The 19,803-nt window shown below is 35.7% G+C and overlaps 1 protein-coding gene across 5 annotated transcripts; it reads right to left on the bottom strand.

Annotated features, from left to right (window-relative positions):
• Positions 1–10,628: 10,628 nt before the first annotated feature.
• FGB (fibrinogen beta chain) lies at positions 10,629–18,243 on the bottom strand. Of its 5 annotated transcripts, none has more exons than XM_032148525.2 (8): positions 18,133–18,243; positions 15,276–15,467; positions 14,602–14,785; positions 13,450–13,677; positions 12,775–12,888; positions 11,969–12,094; positions 11,476–11,761; positions 10,629–10,860 (listed from the first exon to the last, which is right to left on the bottom strand). In XM_032148525.2, exons 1-8 carry the CDS (start codon positions 18,241–18,243, stop codon positions 10,629–10,631), a joined length of 1,473 nt encoding a protein of 490 aa, XP_032004416.1. The 5 variants fall into 5 exon arrangements, with proteins under 5 accessions (XP_032004416.1, XP_058292829.1, XP_058292827.1 ...); XM_058436846.1 differs by having other exon boundaries at positions 10,629–10,662; XM_058436844.1 differs by having other exon boundaries at positions 11,500–11,761.
• Positions 18,244–19,803: the final 1,560 nt, after the last annotated feature.

Raw genomic sequence — 19,803 nt, 5'->3', positions numbered from 1 at the left:
AGTCTCTATCCTATTCCCCATTTTTTTTCCTTTTTTTTTTTTTAGTCTGTAAAATTGTACTTTTAATTTTTATTTATTTTGTTGTTCTGGGACTACTTACAGAAGTTTTTCTTAATTTCCAGTTTTCTCATCTTAATACCCAATTTGTTATTTTTTTAGGGGGTTAGAGTGAGTCATCTTTCAATCATTAGTTTTCAAGTATTTTATAAATTTTGTTAATTTAACCAACTGCTTCATTCTAAGCATTTTAGATTTTCTTAATTAATTGATTAATTAATTTTATTGCAGTGGTACAATCATGGCTCATTGCAGCCTCTACCTCCTGGGCTCAAGCAATTCTCCCATCTCAGCCTCCTGAGGAGCTGGGACTACAGTCACACACCACCTTGTCCAGCTAATTTTTTCATTTTTTGTAGAGACAGAGTCTTGCTATGTTGCCCAGGCTGGTCTTGAACTCCTGGCCTCAAGCAATCCTCCTGTCTCGGTCTCCCAAAGTATAGAATTTTTAAGATTTTCTTTGTGGACAAGTTTGCATTAACTTTTGCAAATGCTTCATAGGTGAAAAGAATGTATATTATCACATCCATATGTTATAATATTGCATATTACCAAACCTGTTGATGGTATTATTTAAATATCCTATATCTTTTCCTTTTTATGTGTCTTTTTTTAAGAGACAGAGTCTCACTCTGTTACCTAGGCTGGAAGAGTGCAGTGGTGCAATCATAGCTCACTGGAGGCTCAAACTCCTGGCCTCTTGCCTTGGCCTCCCAAAGCGCTGAGATTATAGTTATGAGATTTTCATCGTGTTTGTGTGTGTTTATAAAAAGACCTCACTCTGTGGTTTTGTGCATGTGTGTGGGCTCTGCATTCTAGGAATTCTGTTTCATACGGTTGGCTCCTTCCTTATACAGTGCATGAAAGTTTATGACTGTTATATCTTCTTCACAAATTGTACTTTCTACCATTACATAATGTTTCTCTTTTTTTTTTCCATTTCTCCTTTTGGAATTAAATTCCATCTGGTGAAATATCAATATTGTCATCACTTTTGATTTTCTTTTCTTTGAATTTGTCTACATGTCTTGACATGTCATTTCATTTTCAACATAATTTTTGTCACTTTGTTTAGAAGACTTTCCCAAAATAACAGATGAATTTTTAAACATGATTTTATTTTACCGTTGTTTTCCCTTTTCTTAAGTTTTATATATCCCTTTATTTTCAAGATTTATTTCTCATCTTATTTAGAATACTTTCTTATAAATAATACATTTTAAAACTTAATTATTTTACATTTACTTTAAAATATTATTGTTTCGTCTTTCCTTAACTTTTGCTCCCTCACTTATATAAGACGGTCTCCCTCCGTTAACATGCAAGTGCTGTTCAGGCTATCCATTTCAAATTAGTCTTTAGTTGAATGAATGGATTAATGAACAAAACAGTTATGAATGTGAAAATTTTGCCAGGAAAAGACATGGTTTTAAATATTTCTGCTAGAGAGAAAAACGATGAATTGGGGTTTTTAATCCTGAGTCAGGAATAGAACGAACATCTGGCTAGATTTTAATTTTACTTCCAGGTAAATCTATCTCCATCCTTTAGCCTGAAGCTGTCTTTGATGTTCTCCTTTAGTATACCATAGTATATGTTATTCTTTTCTTAGGTGTAGGAACTGTATTTGATATCTAGTACTTAACACAAGGCCTGACACATAACGATGACTCAATAAATTTTTGTGAGCTAAGGAATCTAAGAGTTAAAAAGGAACTTTTGGGACCAGGCACAGTAGCTCATGCCTGTAATCCCAGCACTTTGGGAGGCTGTGGAAGAATAGCTTGAGACCAGGAGTGCAAGACCAGCTTGGGCAACATAGTGAGACCCTGTGTCTACTAAATAAATAAATAAATAAATAAATAAATAGGCTGCATATGGTGTTGCATACTTATGATTCCAGCCACTGGGGAAGCTGAGGTGGGAGGATCACTTGAGCCCAGGAGATCAAGTTTGAGGTTGCGGTCAGCCGTGATTGTGCCACTGCCCTCAAGCCTGGGCAACGGCATGAAATTCCATCTCAAACAAAACAAAACAAAACAAAACAAGGAACTTATCATCTGTTTCAATTTTCTACAGAATGCATAATATAATGAAGTTAAGATGCCTTGTTGGGTTCTTATTAAAAGATATTATTTACATTTTAATCCAAGTCTTGTGTTTATGTATTTACTTTCAGTTCCTGGAAACTCTTTAGGATAAAGAATTACAAGTTTCCCCCCAAATATGTGGATACTTTTAATGGATAATCAATTATTACTAGTGTTCTTTTAATGAAGGCGAGAACATTTTACGAACTGATTTTTCAGGTGAGTAAATAGTAGTTTAAGGAGGTGAAATAATGTGATGATAAGGAGGACATCTGGGGATGAAGCCCACAATATTGTTCCTACAGGTTCTAACCACCTAAGTTCCATGCCTCATTCATTATTCATTCTGGGATAATGATACTACACTTCCTAAATAAACATGACACTATTGTATATAGCATTTGCTTTTCATAATTGGCCCAGTGGTATCACTGATCTAATTATATTTTGTCATCGGTTCCCCACCAAAACAAAATATATTTCCAAGTTAGTTAGCTGATGCTAGGGGTGCAGCTGGTGAATCAGAACAGAAAGACCCATCCAGCCAAGTTCACTAATCTTTTTCATGTCTAGAAAACCTGAAAGGAAATGCCAAGGTGTCAATGTAAGCACATGCAATCATAAATTAAAGCTGTGTTATATTCAAATAAAGTAATAAAACGTTTATTGCTTGCTGAAACAGCTTGGGAAGCAGCCACATTTAAATTTCTTGTAGCCATGAACATAATACAAGTTGCTTGTGGATAACAAAATTTACACAGAAATCATTTCTGAGCTATCTTATATTTGATGTATTTGTTTATACATTCATTTAAGTCACATATTACCTCTTTTTAATGGAATTCCAAGTACTTTATAAATCTCATGTACAGAGGAAAATGCTTAATTAATTGGGGATGAGGGCTGGATGTGCATTAAATATCACCGAGGAAAGCAGTATCATGAAGAATTTGCCCCTGGGGAAATCTCACTTAATTCTTAAACATGAACAGGACATGATGTCTTCCATTTTCACATAGTAAGAGCAACCATTCCAAACCACAGAGGCAAGAAAACGTACAACCTGCCAGGTTTGAGCTGAGAATTGCTCTGTTACTAAGCAGTAGTCTCCCTGTTCACCAGGTCATTGCTGAAGGTGGGTATGTGGTTATTGCAGCAGAGTACTCTGGAAAATATTTGCTAAATTCACCTTTGTCTCAATCCCTCATAGGTCTATGACCTCAAGGTTGCATGTCTACATAAGCTGTTGCAATACTGCACTAAAGTATCTCCTTTCTTCAAACAATGGGTGAAGCTAGGAGAAGGATAGAGAGGTATTTATTAAAATTCTTGCAATTTCTCTGTAGAGTATAAACTGTTCAAAATAAAAAGTTTGGGGCAGAAATAAACATAATCGAATCAAAAAACAAACAAAAAGATGTATTGCCTGTTCATCACATCTTGGCTGGGAGAAGAAAAGAAAGTGTCTGATGGTGAATATCGGTACCAGTTAAGATTATTTGCATAAGTATATGACTCCCAGTGTAATCACTTAAAAATTAAAATATTTGTATAGAGGAAAATACCATGTTTCTGATTGCTATCCTACATATTACAAAATGAGTAATTCATATAAAAGATGACTTTGCCAATGGAAAATTGAGGAAAGGGCCAGGCACAGTGGCTCATGCTTATAATCCCAGCACTTTGAGAGGTCAGAGAGGGCAGATCGCTTTAGTCCAGCAGTCCGAGACCAGCTTGGGCAACATGGCGAAACCCAGTCTCTACAAAAAATACAAAAAAATTAGTTAGGTATGGTGGTGCACGCCTGTGGTCCCAGCTATTTGGGAGGCTGAGGTGGGAGAATCACCTGAGCCCAGGAATCAGAAGTTGCAGTGAGCCAAGATCACGCCACTGTACTCCAGCCTGGGCAACAGAGCAAGACCTTGTCTCAAAAAAAAAGAGAAGAAAAGAAAAAACAAAAAAGAAGAGGCTGAGGCAGGAGAATGGCGTGAACCCAGGAGGTGGAGCTTGCAGTGAGCCGAGATTGCGCCACTGCACTTCAGCCTGGGCGACAGAGCGAGACTCCGTCTCAAAAAAAAAGAAAAAAAAAGAAAAAAAGAAAATTGAGCAAAGAACATGGATAGGCAATTCACAGAACATAGTAAAATTGTCATTAAACATTTTCAAATCTCTTACTTGTACTACTAATTCAAGATATTAAAATTAAAGTAATTACTAATATTTTAATTATAATATTAGTGGTGGAGAAGCAAAATAAAAATTAAATATGTTATTCTGTGCATCAAAGGTAAATCGGTACAATCTTTCTGGAGTGTTACTTGGCTATATATATACATATATATGTATCTATACATATATATGTATAGATACGTATATATATATATATTTTAATTTTAAAATGCCAAAAGAATTCTTTTTTTCTGAGGCAGGTTCTCACTCTGTCATCCAGGCTGTAGTGCAGTAGCAGTAGCACAATCAGGGCTCACTGCAGCCTGGGCCAAGCAATCCACCCACCTCAGCCTTCCAAAGTGCTAGGATTACAGGCATGAGCTACTGCGCTGACCCTAAAACCTTTTATTTCCTCCAGATATTCTGCTTCAAGTAATTTATCCTAGAAATAAATAAATAAATATTATAAATATACGTTTATAAAGTGTAAACAATATTATAAAATAAATACTTTAAAATTAAAATAAATTTATATTATAAATAATGTGTACAATGTATTATATAATATATATGCACAAAAGGTTTATGGAGAAGGATGTTAATGTCAGTACTCTCTTTAATAGAAAAAGGTTGGAAAAAACCTAAATGTGAAATAAGAGTTTAATAATTCCCGTAAATAAATTCCCATAATGGAATATTATATGGCCATTAAAAAGCAAATTACAGAAAATGATACTATAGAAGAATGTTAAATAATATGGAAAACTTTTTGTGACTCAGTGTGAAAAATTTCAGGTACTAAATCATGTACAGGGTAAGACAAAAAACATAAATGAAGGTATTAGCTGTTCCACTGCTTGTGTTGAAATTATAAATGGGTCTAATCATTTCTATATTTCCCAAAATGTCTACAAAGAATATGGGCTACTTTCGTTATTTAATACCACAATTAATGTTGTTAAAATAAATGTCAGTTGGCCAAGCATGGTGGCTCACGCCTGTAATCCCAGCACTATGGGAGGCCTAGGCAGGTGGATCACCTGAGGTCGGGAGTTTGGGGCCAGCCTGACCAACATGGAGAAACCCCGTCTCTACTAAAAATATGAAATTATCCAGGTGTGGTGGTGCGTGCCTGTAATCCCAGCTACTTGGGAGGCTGAAGCAGGAAAATTGCTTGAACCAGGGAGGCAGAGGTTGCCGTGAGCCGAGATCTCGAACGCCATTGTACTCCAGCCTGGGCAACAAGAGCAGAACTCTGTCTCAAAAAAAAAAAAAAAAAATCAGTGATTCCACTTTCCATGTGTATGCATTACTACATACCAATTCATTGCTATTCAGTGCAGAGCTGCACACCACAAGAAGTTCAAGCAAGAGTATCAGATCACATGCAACAGTGAGGGGGAGGATGGAATTCAAAAACTGAAGTGTCAGCTCTATGTACATATGAGAGGTAGCATCTGTAATTCTTTTCTATACTGCAAGAGAATTTGAAGTCCAATCTAGAGAATCACCAGAGACTAGCGGAAGTATAGTGGAAATAGTGATTCTAGCATTTGGAGACATGTTAAACCCAAGTCCAGTCCGAAACATAGGCAGTGGTCACCTATGAAGTTATTCAAGGTAACTTTAAGGATGACTATTTGCTCAAAATATTGCCTCATGGTCACCATTTGAGTGAAAAGGATACTAGGTAAGAAATATCAAGGGAATCTGAGGTGAATGCAAATGTAGCGTCTGTCAGTAACTCTGAAATTCAACCAGTGATCAGTAACTCTCGGGGACATTTATTTTAAAATGGAGACTCAGGCTCTTTGCCCTTAGAGACTCTGATGTAATAAACCTAGGTTAGTACCAAGAAATCTGCATTTTTTTTTTTTAAGATGGAGTCTCAGTCTGATGCCCAGGCTGGAGTGCAGTGGTGTGATCTCAGCTCACTGCAACCTCCACCTCCCGGGTTCAAGTGATTCTCCTGCCTCCACCTCCCAAGTAGCTGGGATTACAGGTGCACACCACCACACCCAGCTAATTTTTGTATTTTTAGTAGAGACATGGTTTCAGTTTCACCATGTTGTCCAAGATGGGCTTAATTTCCTGACCTCATGATCCGCCCACCTTGGCCTCCCAAAGTGCTGGGATTATAAGCGTCAGTAGATTTAAATGATCAGCATACAGGATATTATGTGTGTAATGCTTAAACAGAAATGTGAGCTGAGCTACTGCAGCTGGTGATGTGTCATGTCACCCATATTTTTGCCCCATGGTGGGAATCTGTAGTCAGTTTAAAAACAATCCCTGAGTTAGCTGTTTCTCTTGGTTCATAAATAAAGAGGAACTAGAGGCTTATGTCCCAAGTGCATACATCCATTATAGTTTGTTGCGGACTTTCAGTCCTAATTGTAGAATTATATGTATGTATATATGTATATATGTATATTTTATATATATGTATATATGTATATTTTATATATATGTATATATGTATATTTTATATATATGTATATATGTGTATATATGTATATTTTATATATATGTATATATGTGTATATATGTATATTTTATATATATGTATATATGTGTGTATATATATATGTATATATGTGTATATACATATATAAAATAGTTCCCACGCCAGAGTGTGGGATTAAAATCTTTCAACTAATCTTTCTATTATCATCTTAAAATCATGAGTTATATAATCTTGTTGATACTGTTATATATATTCTAACTAGGGGAAGCTACCTTTTTATTATATTCAAAATTGTGATGCCTGAATGGGCAAAATCAGACACATAACATTTCTTACCAAATGACACCTTAAGAAAGTGCATTTCTTTTTTTGTTATTGTATTTTCGTTTGTTTTTTCAAGTTTTATAGTAGAGACAGGGTCTCACTATGTTGCCAAGCTGGCCTCTAACTCCTGGCCTGAAGCAATCTTCCCACCTCATCCCGGCAAAGTGCTGGGTTGCAGATGGCAGCCACTGTGCCCAGCCAAGAAAGTGCATTTCTTTCGAGATAGACTTACATATTACCTGGGAGTGGTCTCTGTGTTTTTTCTATTTGTACATTAACTAAGAATTGACCATCGGATTATCTACTTTAGTGGTTTTTCTTCTATGGCATTACTCCAGGCTCTAGGGATTCATTTGATCCTCTGTGAACACGTAAGGAGTGAACAAAGGTCTGAGGACTGCAGTCTTCCCAACTCCCATCTTTCATTCAGTGAACTTTTGCGACTCTCAGTATTGCCCCAAAAGTTCCATATTCAAGAATTTTGCATGTTGAGTTTCTGTTTGTGGCTTTATTAGAAAATGGGCTCTGCATTTAAAAAGGAGGATATTCAAGACTTTGAAAATCACTGGATTTAGCCATCCAGCATTCACAAACGCATGAAAATTAGCCATTCCGACAGGCTGATGATTCTGGAATCAAAGCTGGATAAGAGCTCATTATTAGTGAAGGAAAGGATTATACCAAACAGATAAGCCTCAGGCATTCATTGTCAAAAAGTAACAAAATTTGCCCAAAGGTTTTAGAAAGTCTTCTCTGGGCGGTGACAGTTCAAGTGAGGTTTAAAAACAAATAGCAGTTTGTCAGATGGTGTTGAGAGGAAGACACTGCTGCAATGAGGGCATCATATAAAAGGACCTGAACATTGTGAATGAGGTTGCAATGATCACAGATGTACAAATACCGCTTCCAGATCCTGATATCAGTTCTTTTGGATGTATACCTAGAAGTGGGATTGCTGGATCATATGATAATTAGAATTTTTTAAAATTTTTTAGGGGCCTCCACATTTCTTCCCATGGTGGCTGCACCGTTTTACATCCCCAACAACAGTGTGAAAGAATACTGTATGATTTCACTTATATGAGGTATCTGAAACAGTCAAAGCGGAAAATAGACTGGTAGTTGCCAGGGGATGGGAGGTAGGGGGAAATGGAGATAAAATTTCATTTTAGAAATCTAGAAGATCTGCTGTACAGCATAGTGCCAAAAATTAATAATACAGTATTGTGCACTTAAAAATTTGTTGATAATATTTCATATCAAACGTTCTTACCATGAAAAACTAAAATAAATGAACACAAGGAAACTTTTGGAGGTGATGGATATATTGAATATCTCGACTGTGCCAATGATATCATGGGTGTGTGTATATTTCCAAAATCATAAAATTGTATATGTTAAACACTTTGTATGACAGATGCACCTGACAGTAATAACTCAAGCATACCCTGAGAATGACCATATGGTCTAAGAAGAATATGTGTTCAGAGTCCTAAGCTAAGGAATCCAGGAATGGCCAACCCAGAGAGATTCACTTCTTATCTGTGAAGGACACTTGAACTCTCTGCCTGTCTGTTAGAACACAGGATGTGCAAGGAACCAAGGCCTTTTATTTTGGGTTAAATGGAGGTTGCTAGGTGGAGAGTGCTAAGTAGAAATGTTATATAAACTGCATACTCTTTACAAATAGTAACGGTCCTGTCCAGCCTACTGCCACTGGACCACATCTGTATTTAAGTCCTAAATAAACCCTATGTCCCATTCACTGGCTCTGGGTCTCTTCTTGGACACGGTGCCATCCCTGTTGGAATCAATAGGGCTCCAGCATGACATATTTGCAGGATTTTTTTATTATATCAATTATATCTCAATCAAGCTGTTGAAATTTTTAAAGGGCCTGACCTGTCTTGGAATGGCAAAAAACTTAATGTGACAAAAATGTAGGTTATAGTGAAGGGAACAGGAAATGGTACTGGGAACAGGAAATGGTACTGGGACCATTTTTACTCCAACTAAAAAATTTGTATTTAAGAAATTTGGATATAGATAGGAAGCAGCTAATGTTAAGCAGGAAAGTAACTTGATAAGAGTTTTCTGTTAAATGTGATCGCAAAGCAGTAGGTGAGTATGGGCTCCAGTGGGACAGAACTTGTGGCAGAGAAACCAGGTCAAAAGTTAAAGTTGGATATGATGAGTAATTAAAGAGAGTAGTAGCATTTCCAAGATAGAAATTAATGAGATTTGCTTACATGCAAAGATTAAGAGGATAAGCTTAAGAACAATAAGTACCATAAAAATGAGTGGCAATGATGATACATTAGGGGTGGAGGATGTAGGGTCATAAGGTTGCCCGTGGGGAGATGGAGTGAAGTGTTGAGATGATATGCCCATTTCATAGGGAGAAGTAGAAAGAACAGAAAAACCACTTTTACTTTAGTTCTGGTGTGACTATGAAAAAAAAAAGCCTAATTGAGGACAAGAATAAACCTCATTTCTATGGGCAATAGGCACATTCTGCTCCCTATTTCATTATTTCCCTTAAAAAACACTTGGTGAAGACTTGATCCAGATTGTCCTCTTGGAATCTCTGATCCTGATGTCTATTTAAGCGGCAGAGTGGTGGGTTTTCCATGGTATAGAGTCAGATTTTTTTTTTTTTTTTTTTTTTGGAGACGGAGTCTCACGCTGTTGCCCAGGCTGGAGTGCAGCGTTGAGATCTTGGCTCAGTGCAACCTCCGCCTCACAGGTTCAAGCGATTCTCCTGCCTCAGCCTCCCAAATAGCTGGGACTACATGCACCCGCCACCACGCCCGGCTAAGTTTTGTATTTTTAGTAGAGACGGGGTTTCACCATATTGGTCAGGCTGCTCTTGAACTCCTGACCTTGTGACCGCCCGCCTTGGCCTCCCAAAGTGTTGGGATTATAGTCGTCAGCCACCGTGCCCAGCCTAGAGTCAGATTTTAAATCTTCAAATATTCAAGACCGGTTTATTAGCTATTTGAGGTTGTGAACACTTCTCCTTCCTTACGAGTGCAAAGCCTAACTCATTGAATGTGTGGATTACAAAACAAGGAAACATTACCTTACTGCAACAGAGTCTGGTCTAATTAATAAATCTTTTTGGGAGTTTTCTTTGACAGATCTTACATAAATAAATATAGTTTTAAAAGTGGACTTTTAAACATCAGTTTTTCCTTTCCCTCATGGTTTTCCTATGACAAGGATGAAAGACCCCTCTTCCTTATTTGAAACTTCTCGCAATCAACTAGAACTGAAATTGTGACACCGACTCTGTCAAAACCATACTTTTGTTACTTCTTGGTAAGCAAGAGAAATGAAGAAAACAAAAGAAAATCATGTGCTATTTTAATGTAATTTATCCTATACTTTTTTCAAAAAATCACACTCACATCTGCTTGAGAGTTTTAGAGGAATATAATGTATGAAAGAAAATTCCAATAACATAATGTACAAAAATGTTGTCACATATAGAAGAGCAAAAATCTACGTATTGGGGACTATTGCTGTGGGAAGAAGGGCCTGATCTTCATACTCATCTTCTTCATTGAGTACCATGACCCCTTCCAATTCATCCATACAACACCATCATCTGTGCCATGCTTTGCCATGTCCCAGGTGTACTGTCCACCCCAGTAGTATCTGCCGTTTGGATTGGCTGCATGACATCTATTATACCACCATCCACCACCATCTTCTTTAGAACACTGTTTGCTGGGATCTGTTGTTACCCTGAAAGAAAATGTGTTTGGCGTTATTAGAAACAGAACTACGGTGGTCAAGTTATGTTTTGCAGATTACCCATAAAAGAGTGCTACACTCGTGTGCACAGTACTCTTTCCTTTGGGTGCTATACATAGAGTCACACTAATACACCAAAGACCTCCTGTGCCCTATAGCAAGAAAGAGAGAGAACTGGGCCTTTGTGGCCAATCCATCTAGGGACTGTGTTGGTTACTTTATACTGGAATAATAGCTTTTACAACCCTTAATATCAGAGAACCCTGGAAATGAGAATGAAAGTTTTCACACACACTTTAGAATATAGAGATATAGGTATTTATCTAAGTGCTCATTACTCAGAAAGTAACTGTGCTCAAATTCTAGTCCTATCTCTGGGTAGTTGTGTGACATCAGACAAATCACGTAATCTCTCTAAATCTCATCTGTAAAATGAGAATAAGAATGTCTACCTTATAGTTGAAATGCTTTCGAGTGATGCATAAAGAGTTTAGTGCAGTGGCTGACAGTGCCCAGGGAGTGGTAGCTATTAAAAATATTGTTAACAATTCTGAGTAACGATATTAGTGGGATTTTTAAAGCAGGAGCAAAGAGTGCCACACATACCAGCCATCATTGTCTCTGTCATACGTGCTGAAGAACATGCCGTTGTGAATGGTCATGGTCCTGTTTTCTCCCATCAGCTGAGATGCTCCATCCATGAGGGCATTGCCGGCTGTTCCTCTATATTTGTTCACTGAGATCTGGTATTTGTTGGCCTCATTCTGTACAGTGAATCCTCCATAGTGAGCCTTTACTTTGTCTCCTTTCCAGTCCTCCATTTCTATCAAAAGTTCTGTGGGTCCCATCCTGGTAAGCTGGCTAATTTTATCATTTCCAAGCCAATACTCACCTAAAAGAAAAACAAAATAAAATCTCACCAAAAATAAAATTTTGGGAAACTAAAAACTGCCTTTCTTCCCTTATCTTTAGCTTCCACATTTTTGTCAGGAAACTCCTCTTAACTGCCTAAAACAGGCTTCCAACAATGTATGTTTTTTAATGAAAAAAAAATCCCATTTCAAATAGAATGATTTTATTTTGCATGCCTGTTTGTTACCTGGTAGGCCACAGTAATTCTTCCCATCTGTGTTGGTTGCAACATTTCCAAATCCCTGTTTATATGGATCCCATTTCCTGCCAAAGTCAACACTACCATCTTGACGGTTCTGAATCACTGTCCATCCTTTGGTTGACAGAAGCAAAAAGAGCATATATTAACCAACAGCAAATAATGTCACTTTGAAAAGAATATCTGAATCCCCTGTCCATTCCATTTATTATATATTTGGTGCTCTAAAATAGATACAATAAGGAAATAAATATGAGAGGAAAACTTGTAAAATCTTTGGAAACTGCAAGTGCTTTATCTTACCCCAAATTGTGAATTATAGATATTTTATAACTTTTTAAATATCAGGTTGAATTCCAAATCAAATTACTCATTGTCAGCTATGTTAGATGTTAGAGCTAAGTCTTGTTTCCTGGCTTTTTAATTAATTTTTTTTTGAGACAGGATCTCACTATCCTCTGTTGCCCAGGCTACAGCGCAGTAGCATGATCAAGCCTCCAGGTTGTGGGCTCAGGTGATCTCCCATCTCAGCCTCCTGGATAGCTGGGACTACAGGCACATACTACCAACCCAGCTGATTTTCTTTTTTTTTTGGCTATTTTTTTTGTAGAGGTAGGGTCTCATTATGTTGCCCAGGCTAGTTTCAAACTCCTAGGCTCAAGCTATCAGCCCAATTTGGCCTCCCAAAGTGCTGGAATTACAGGCATGAGCCACCACACCTGGCCTTGTTTCCTGGCATTTTATGATATCCAAATAATTACAGATCAACAGGTCAACAACTGTCAAAAGCTTACCTCCATTTTCTGTGTTCATATCACAGTATACTCTATACGGTTTGACAGAACTGTCGGGTTGAATAAGATACATTTCAGATGTTTCACCTCCTTTCCTGATAATTTCCTCACATTCTGCAAATGTAAGACAACATTATGTTCAGGGGTTTATGACATAATTTCTTTGTATTTAGTCACCAATTCTTTAAAATAACATTACATAAGTTACTAAGGAGTGTTTTATTATAGGCCTTTGAGAATAACATAACAAATATTCGATTTTCATTTTACTTTAGTAAGTCCAACCCAGTTTTGAGGACATTTATCTGCTAAGAGGATGAAAAAAGCTCTTCTCCACCTTTTGTGTCCTGGAATATCCATGAGCTCCCAGAACACACAAGATGGAGAAACTTCTACATCTATCTGTGGTTCTGCCATCTGTTCAAGCCAGTATGCAGATGCACACATCAGCCACCCCTGGGACTACCTGTGCCCCATCCTGCTCATCAAAACCAGCAAATGCACCAGGCTGGTCCAAAACACAACCGGCTAAGGATATTTTTTGTGATATACTGTAACGTCATCGTGATCTGTTGGGAAAATCCACTCAACATTTTTGTTGTTGTTGTTGTTCTCTTATTTTTGGTGTGTGAGTTCTTCTGGAACTCTCTAAAAATATGTTTATCAATCAGTTACCTTTGCCAGACACCACAGGAATATTGCAACTGACAGTGCATGGGGTGCGACAATATTCCATTTGAGCTGAGACATCAGATTCTAACTTTTGTATTTTGCTTCTCAGGTTTTCCAGGATTGAACGAAGCACACGAAGGTTAGTTGGGATATTACTATTCACAGTCTCATCTATATATAATTGGTGCTTTTCCAGTTCTGAGGAGTACTCATTGACTACATTTTCATTATCTGGAAAAATGAAATTATGTAGAAATAGTCAGCACTTTTGCCTCATAGAACTAATGTATTTAACTATACAATTTTGATTTTCTGAGAATAAACTATTAAACACTGAGCTACCACCAAGCAGTTATGATATATAGTCATATTTAGGGGAAATGATTTGGCCCATGACATATACAAATTAACATAAATCCTAACTACCATACTAGTAATTTACCATAGGTATAAGCTAAAGATTGTGTCCGGTAATGAATGAAATAGGTTGTTTATTTCTTTGGTGAGGGAAAAGAGGAGAAAGCAGTATTGGGGTCTTCCATCTGAGAAGTTCAATCTTATAGAGTGGATATGCTTGATTTATTTATCCATTTCACATAAGTATAGCAGAAGCTTGAAATTTATAAGATGTCATGATTCCTTTGATTTCTTTGAAAAATTTCCATCTGCGGGTCTGCTACTCACTGAGATGCCTGTGCCAGGCTCACGCACTAGCTGTTTCCTGACCACCAAGTCAACAGCACTCAACATTCTGACCTCAAGATTCACAAATTAGGTGTCATTATCCACAATACAATTGAATATATTATGGATAACTCTCTCATTCAATACCTCAAATGTTAAAACTATAAATGCTAGGGTTTTTTTTTTCCACTCTGTAAATATTATCTTCTGAGTCACAAGTTTCTTGTATACTTAAAATAAGGAGTCATAGTAGAATTTTTCATAGAAAATCATACTTGCTGATGTCAGACTGGGAATAAGAGCTGAATAGTGCTTATCTGGCAAGTTGCAGGGGAAGGTGCCCAAAAGCAGTATGAATGCTATTCAACTAACCCAGAAATGTTCATCTTCTCACAACCATGCATTCTCGTGGCAGTCTAACGGTTCCAATTTTATAGCTGAAAATCAAATGGAAAGCACAAGTATATCTACCTTTTACTTGCTTCTGCCTCTTTTGCCACAGGTCTTTCAGCAAATACATGTACTGAAAGGTAGAAGAGGAGGTCTGGGAAACAGCTTCCACATTGTTATGTAACTCATCAACACTATTTCGGATTGGCCTTTCCTGTTGTAGCAAAGCCTCTTGCAACTGACATCCTGTAGGACACAACACTCCCTAAAAACAAAGAAAATAGCAGGCATTAGCTGAAGGATTTGGATCATGGACATTTGTTAAAATAGCACACAGGAAAATTCAGCGATATGATTCGCCAACATAAAAATTTATTATTTGGTTTTCTGTAAGACCAGAAATTCGAAAGTCATCATCATACTCTCATAGAGATTTAAAATATTCCTTACCACAGAAAAAATATAATTGGGCTATGAAAATTTTACCAACTGAACAAAGGCAGTGGGCAAAATACAAATGGAAAGGTGGCACCCACATATCCTAATTTGTAATTTTGGGCCCAGACCAAAGAAAACAAGAAAGAAAGCCTAAACCAAAGGCCCAATATGTTTATGTTTTGAATTTTATTTCCAAAATAAACAAACAAAATAACAGTGATGGTAATGTGGGTCAGTGAAACATTAGGAGACTGCCATGACTACAGGCTTTCTCTGCATGAGAGAGCCACCACTGCAAGAAACATCAGTGCACCCACCAGGTCTGGGTCAGCGTGAAGACAGCCTCCAGCATCAGGGGCTTTTCTTTCTACTTTCGTTTGAGTGGCAGCTGCTTTGGCTGGACGAGCCCGATAGCCACCTCCACTGATGGGTGGTGGGGCAGGCCTCAGGATGGGAGCCTCTTCTCTCTTCTTGTCAAGGGGTCGATGACCACGGGCACCGAAGAGACCCTACAAGGAATGAGGCAGAAATATAATGCAGAGTGTTATAGAAGATTTGGAATGTAACTATTCCAACACCCTCATTTTATAATTTAGGTTATCACAAGTTGATTATTTGGTTAAGATCCATCAACTGGCTGGTTGGTGATAGTGAATCTGTAGGTTGCTTACTGTTCAGTAACAGTGGAAAGACCAACTGCACAAAAAAGCTATGATGCAGTGTAGTTTTTAAAGAGAGGCCTTAGGATAAAGCTGTATCAGATTAGGAATAGTAATGACCTCATATTCCTAAAACATACATTGGAACTTACAAAATTGTAAGGAATCTATACTGTCAAGAAGAACGAGTATTCTCAAGCCACTTGGATTGTTAGATTCCTATGATTATTGTTAATCATTTCTCTACTTTCATTTTTGTGAATTGATGATTAGACTCCTATACAAACATATTTAAGAGACATTAAAGACTTATTAAAGGTTGATTCTACTTGGAATTTATTTGTAATAAGACAATCTTTGACCCTCATAAGGTACTCTGGAGCTTGGCTACTTGTAAGTCTTGACCATAGGGTTGACTTACAGCTATGGGACCTTGGGCAAGTTGCTTTATCTGTGCCCCAGTTTTCTCATCTGTAAAATAAGCGTAATGATAGTTTGAATCTGCATTACAAGATTATTGTAAGGATTAAATAACTTATTGCGTATGGTACCCTCAGAACAGTACTTGGCAATAATAAGTGCTCATTATTATTTTTATTGGAATCACACATAACAAGCACTACAGTTCAAGTGTCCCCTCCGCTGCTTTCACTTTTAGTCTTATGTTCTATCAACAAAATTATTGGTTAAACCATTATCTTGAAATTTCTTACATGATTTCTTTATCAAACACTATGATTTTCTCACACTTAAAACAATTCTCAAGGCTTGTGCATTATAATTAAAATGACTTGCTAACTTAAAATATTATATTAAAAGATAATGAAGCAGAAAATATGCATTGCAATAGGAAAGCTTTGATTTGGATTAACTACATTCTCTTATGTTTTTTTTTGTCAGTAGCTACATCCTTTGGAGCTTAATTACAAATTAACAAACGACATGATTTGGAACAACTGAGCAACAACTGAGCTCTCTTGCAATTTTGTGAGTGTAGAAGTCATCAGATGAACTCTATTTGGAATTGTATTGTCACTTATTCATTAGGTTATAATATTATTTAACATTTAGTAGGATGGTGCTAGGATTAAAACCTAGCCAGGCTGGTTCCAGATTTTCCTGTTTAACCAGTTGACTATATACATTCTTAATATGTAAAGATTTGGAGGATATATACATATTTCACATTGAAGGCATGGTCCTAGTCAGAGCTTACCGTCTCTAAAACAAATTTTAAGAAATGTGATTCATCTGTTTGTTACAAATAAAATTGTAACAGGAGAAAACTATTTTCTTTTTATTTCAGAGCACCACTAGAGAGGTAGCATGGATGGTCTGACTTTACTAGAGAAAAGGAAATTTTAAAAAATATTTAAAGAAATTATATACTTAAAAACACTTAAAGAAATTATGAAGGCCACTTATTGAATAATCAAAATTCATTTTGAAGCCTAAACTACTAAACTGTCTCTGTGAGATTTAGTTGATAAGCAGAAATGTGAAAGTGCTTTGCAGAGTACTTCACAAAAATTTAGTCTTACACATTCTTTACATTTTTCTTACCTAATATGATTAACCAGACTTAACCAGATTAACCATGTGTTTTTACACATACAACCAGATTAACTATATGTTCTTACATGTAGAGTCTGATAAGTACAACACTTAAGTTCCCTTGAAACTCAATAATGATCCAAAATGAATCACTTCATTTAAATATTATTGTGCATTCTTATTTTTAGTTTAATGATACTATGCTATATGCAAGAAATTTGGCCATGATACCTTTGATGATAAAATTTAAATTTCTTAAATATTCATTGTCCTAAATGCATTTCTGTATTTTTAGTAACTGCAAATTAACAGCAATAAGTCAGCAAAAATAATAGTTGAAGAAAAACTGTTCTACAAATAAATAAATTAGACTGAACCGTGTTTCATAACTATTAATAATAACAATACACACTAACTCTAATTTAAATTTTTCATCTGAAAAAAGCAATATTTCATTTTCTATCATTGCACTTGATGTATTTTGCTTTTAGGCTTAGTTATAATTTTTATAAATAGTAATCTCAGTAACAATATATATTACCTTTCTTCACCAAATAACAATCTACCTACGACCAGTTTTTTTTGTTTTAAAATACTGCTCTTTTATTATTTTATAGTTTGTGAGATTTTCAGATCTTGTCCTCTTAATTGTAATCCTGTATTGCCAGAAGTAAATGAAAATCACAGTACTCAGGATAGCAAGTGAGAAAAACACACCTTACATAAGCTAAGCCATCATCTTAAGAAAACAAAGGTGATAAACTAGAAAACAAGAAATTACTTTGTTTTTATATAAGAAATACTATGAAACATTCTTTAAAAACAGTAAGTCAGAGGTTAACAATTCAATTTCATAGCTATAAGCAATGCTAATTTCATTAAAATAAGCACATAATATGATTATGTTACATCTTATATTAATAATACTACTAATAATATAATAATGCTTTAAAAAATTCACCTCATTGTCGTTGACACCTTGGGACTTAACTAGAAAAACACACAATAGTAGCAATAATAGATGTTTCATGGTTTTAAGTTTGTGGAAGCTCCAAGAAACCATCCTTTTCATGTAGACTTAACTGAGAGATCTTCAATCCTATATATATATCTGAGTCCTCTGCTAGGAATGACTTCAGAAATGGTTACCTTTTCTTAGTTAATATTTAATTTTTGGTTCACTTGTTGGCTGAACCATTTTATCACTTAAGCAACATCTTCCCAGCAAAACTTATTTACTTGTCATACAACTATTATTCTCTGTTGGTCTAGTTTAGAAGCATTAAATTTCTTCAGTTCATTTAATTGGACAAAATAATGGGAAGTTAGGACATTCCTCAAAGACAGATGTGTATCTTATTTCTGGTAAATTAATGTGGAAACTACACAAGCTCCCAAAGAATATGTGAGAAAACAAATCTAAGCTTAGTAAATTTCACCTACTCACAAGGCAACCACTAAAATCGTGACTCATTAATGATATACCATAAATGCTTATGTTTTGTAACAATCACGTAATTCTATTTCAAAAGGGGCCATTAAAATCAATAGTAATGTTATATCATAATGTGTTTATCTTTTGTTTTAGACATTAATCAAAATAACAAAATAACAAATTCATATTCTATTCTATGAAAGATAAACATCAGAAAGACCTTTTTTTTGTGCTGAACAGCTTTTATATTTTGTCCTTAATTCACATATGGTAAAATGTTCAACAAATTCTAAACACTATTAAGATAACTAATAAATTATAGATTTCTGAATCAAAATTATGATGATGATTAAATACATGTTTAACATTCTATTTTATTGTTATATAGTTTATATCATATGATTTATAAAAACAATGTTATTTTAACATCGGTGAAGTCTTCATACATCTATTTCAATTAGTATGCTCACAGACTAAATGAGGCCCATTTTCCTTCATTTCCCACAAGCCACAAAATTTCTCTCTCTTGTCTGTTCACTTGTGTGTTGCAATCAGGATTAATAACTCCTACAAGAATCAATAGGAACACCAGTCAGTAATCCAAATCCCAGTAAGTGCATTGATTCAAAGCATTTTTCTGTTTTTTGTATGGAAAGTGAAACATTCTCATTAAATTTAAAAATTATTTTATTAAAAAGATAGCAGGTTATCAAGGTTTGGATCAGCAGAGTATTGAAACAATGCTTTGAAACAGAGTCCTGAGAATGGTGTGGGACCCATTACATTTCTTTCTTCTCTAGGTAGCAGAGATTGCATTCCCAAATTCTTTTAACTCAGATTCCTAGAAACAAATTATTCTCTTGGTAGCATAGGTTGTCCTCCCAAATTCTTTTAACTTAGCTTAATAGAGACAAAGAACTCAGTTTAAATTAAGAAAAAATATTCACTTGAGTCTTTCCAAATTTGTGTTCCCTTTATTAGCAATGAGTAAATATTATATTTTAAGATTTTTTTCTTTAGCTTTAATGTTTCTTAAAGGGATATATGATCCGACAGAAAAAGCAAATATCTATGTGGATATTAATTAAAATATATACAGGAATATTTCCTATGAAAATATAACTGATAACAAAGTTTATTTTAATAATCTGGACAGGATTTTATTTTAGTGATGTACAGATTCTTACAGATTTAAAA

The sequence above is a fragment of the Hylobates moloch genome, unplaced genomic scaffold, assembly GCF_009828535.3.
Source record: "Hylobates moloch isolate HMO894 unplaced genomic scaffold, HMol_V3 SCAFFOLD_3, whole genome shotgun sequence".
Taxonomy (NCBI): domain Eukaryota; kingdom Metazoa; phylum Chordata; class Mammalia; order Primates; family Hylobatidae; genus Hylobates; species Hylobates moloch.
This window is presented reverse-complemented; position numbering and strand designations above follow the sequence as displayed.

Coding starts and splice junctions, on each gene's coding strand:
- FGB (XM_032148525.2), bottom strand. CDS start 18,243: ATGAAAAGGATGGTTTCTTGGAGCTTCCACAAACTTAAAACCATGAAA. Junction 14,786..15,275: donor TTCACGCTGACCCAGACCTG/GTGGGTGCACTG, acceptor CTTTGTTTTTAG/GGAGTGTTGTGTCCTACAGG. Junction 10,861..11,475: donor GACAGAGACAATGATGGCTG/GTATGTGTGGCA, acceptor ATTTTCTTTCAG/GGTAACAACAGATCCCAGCA.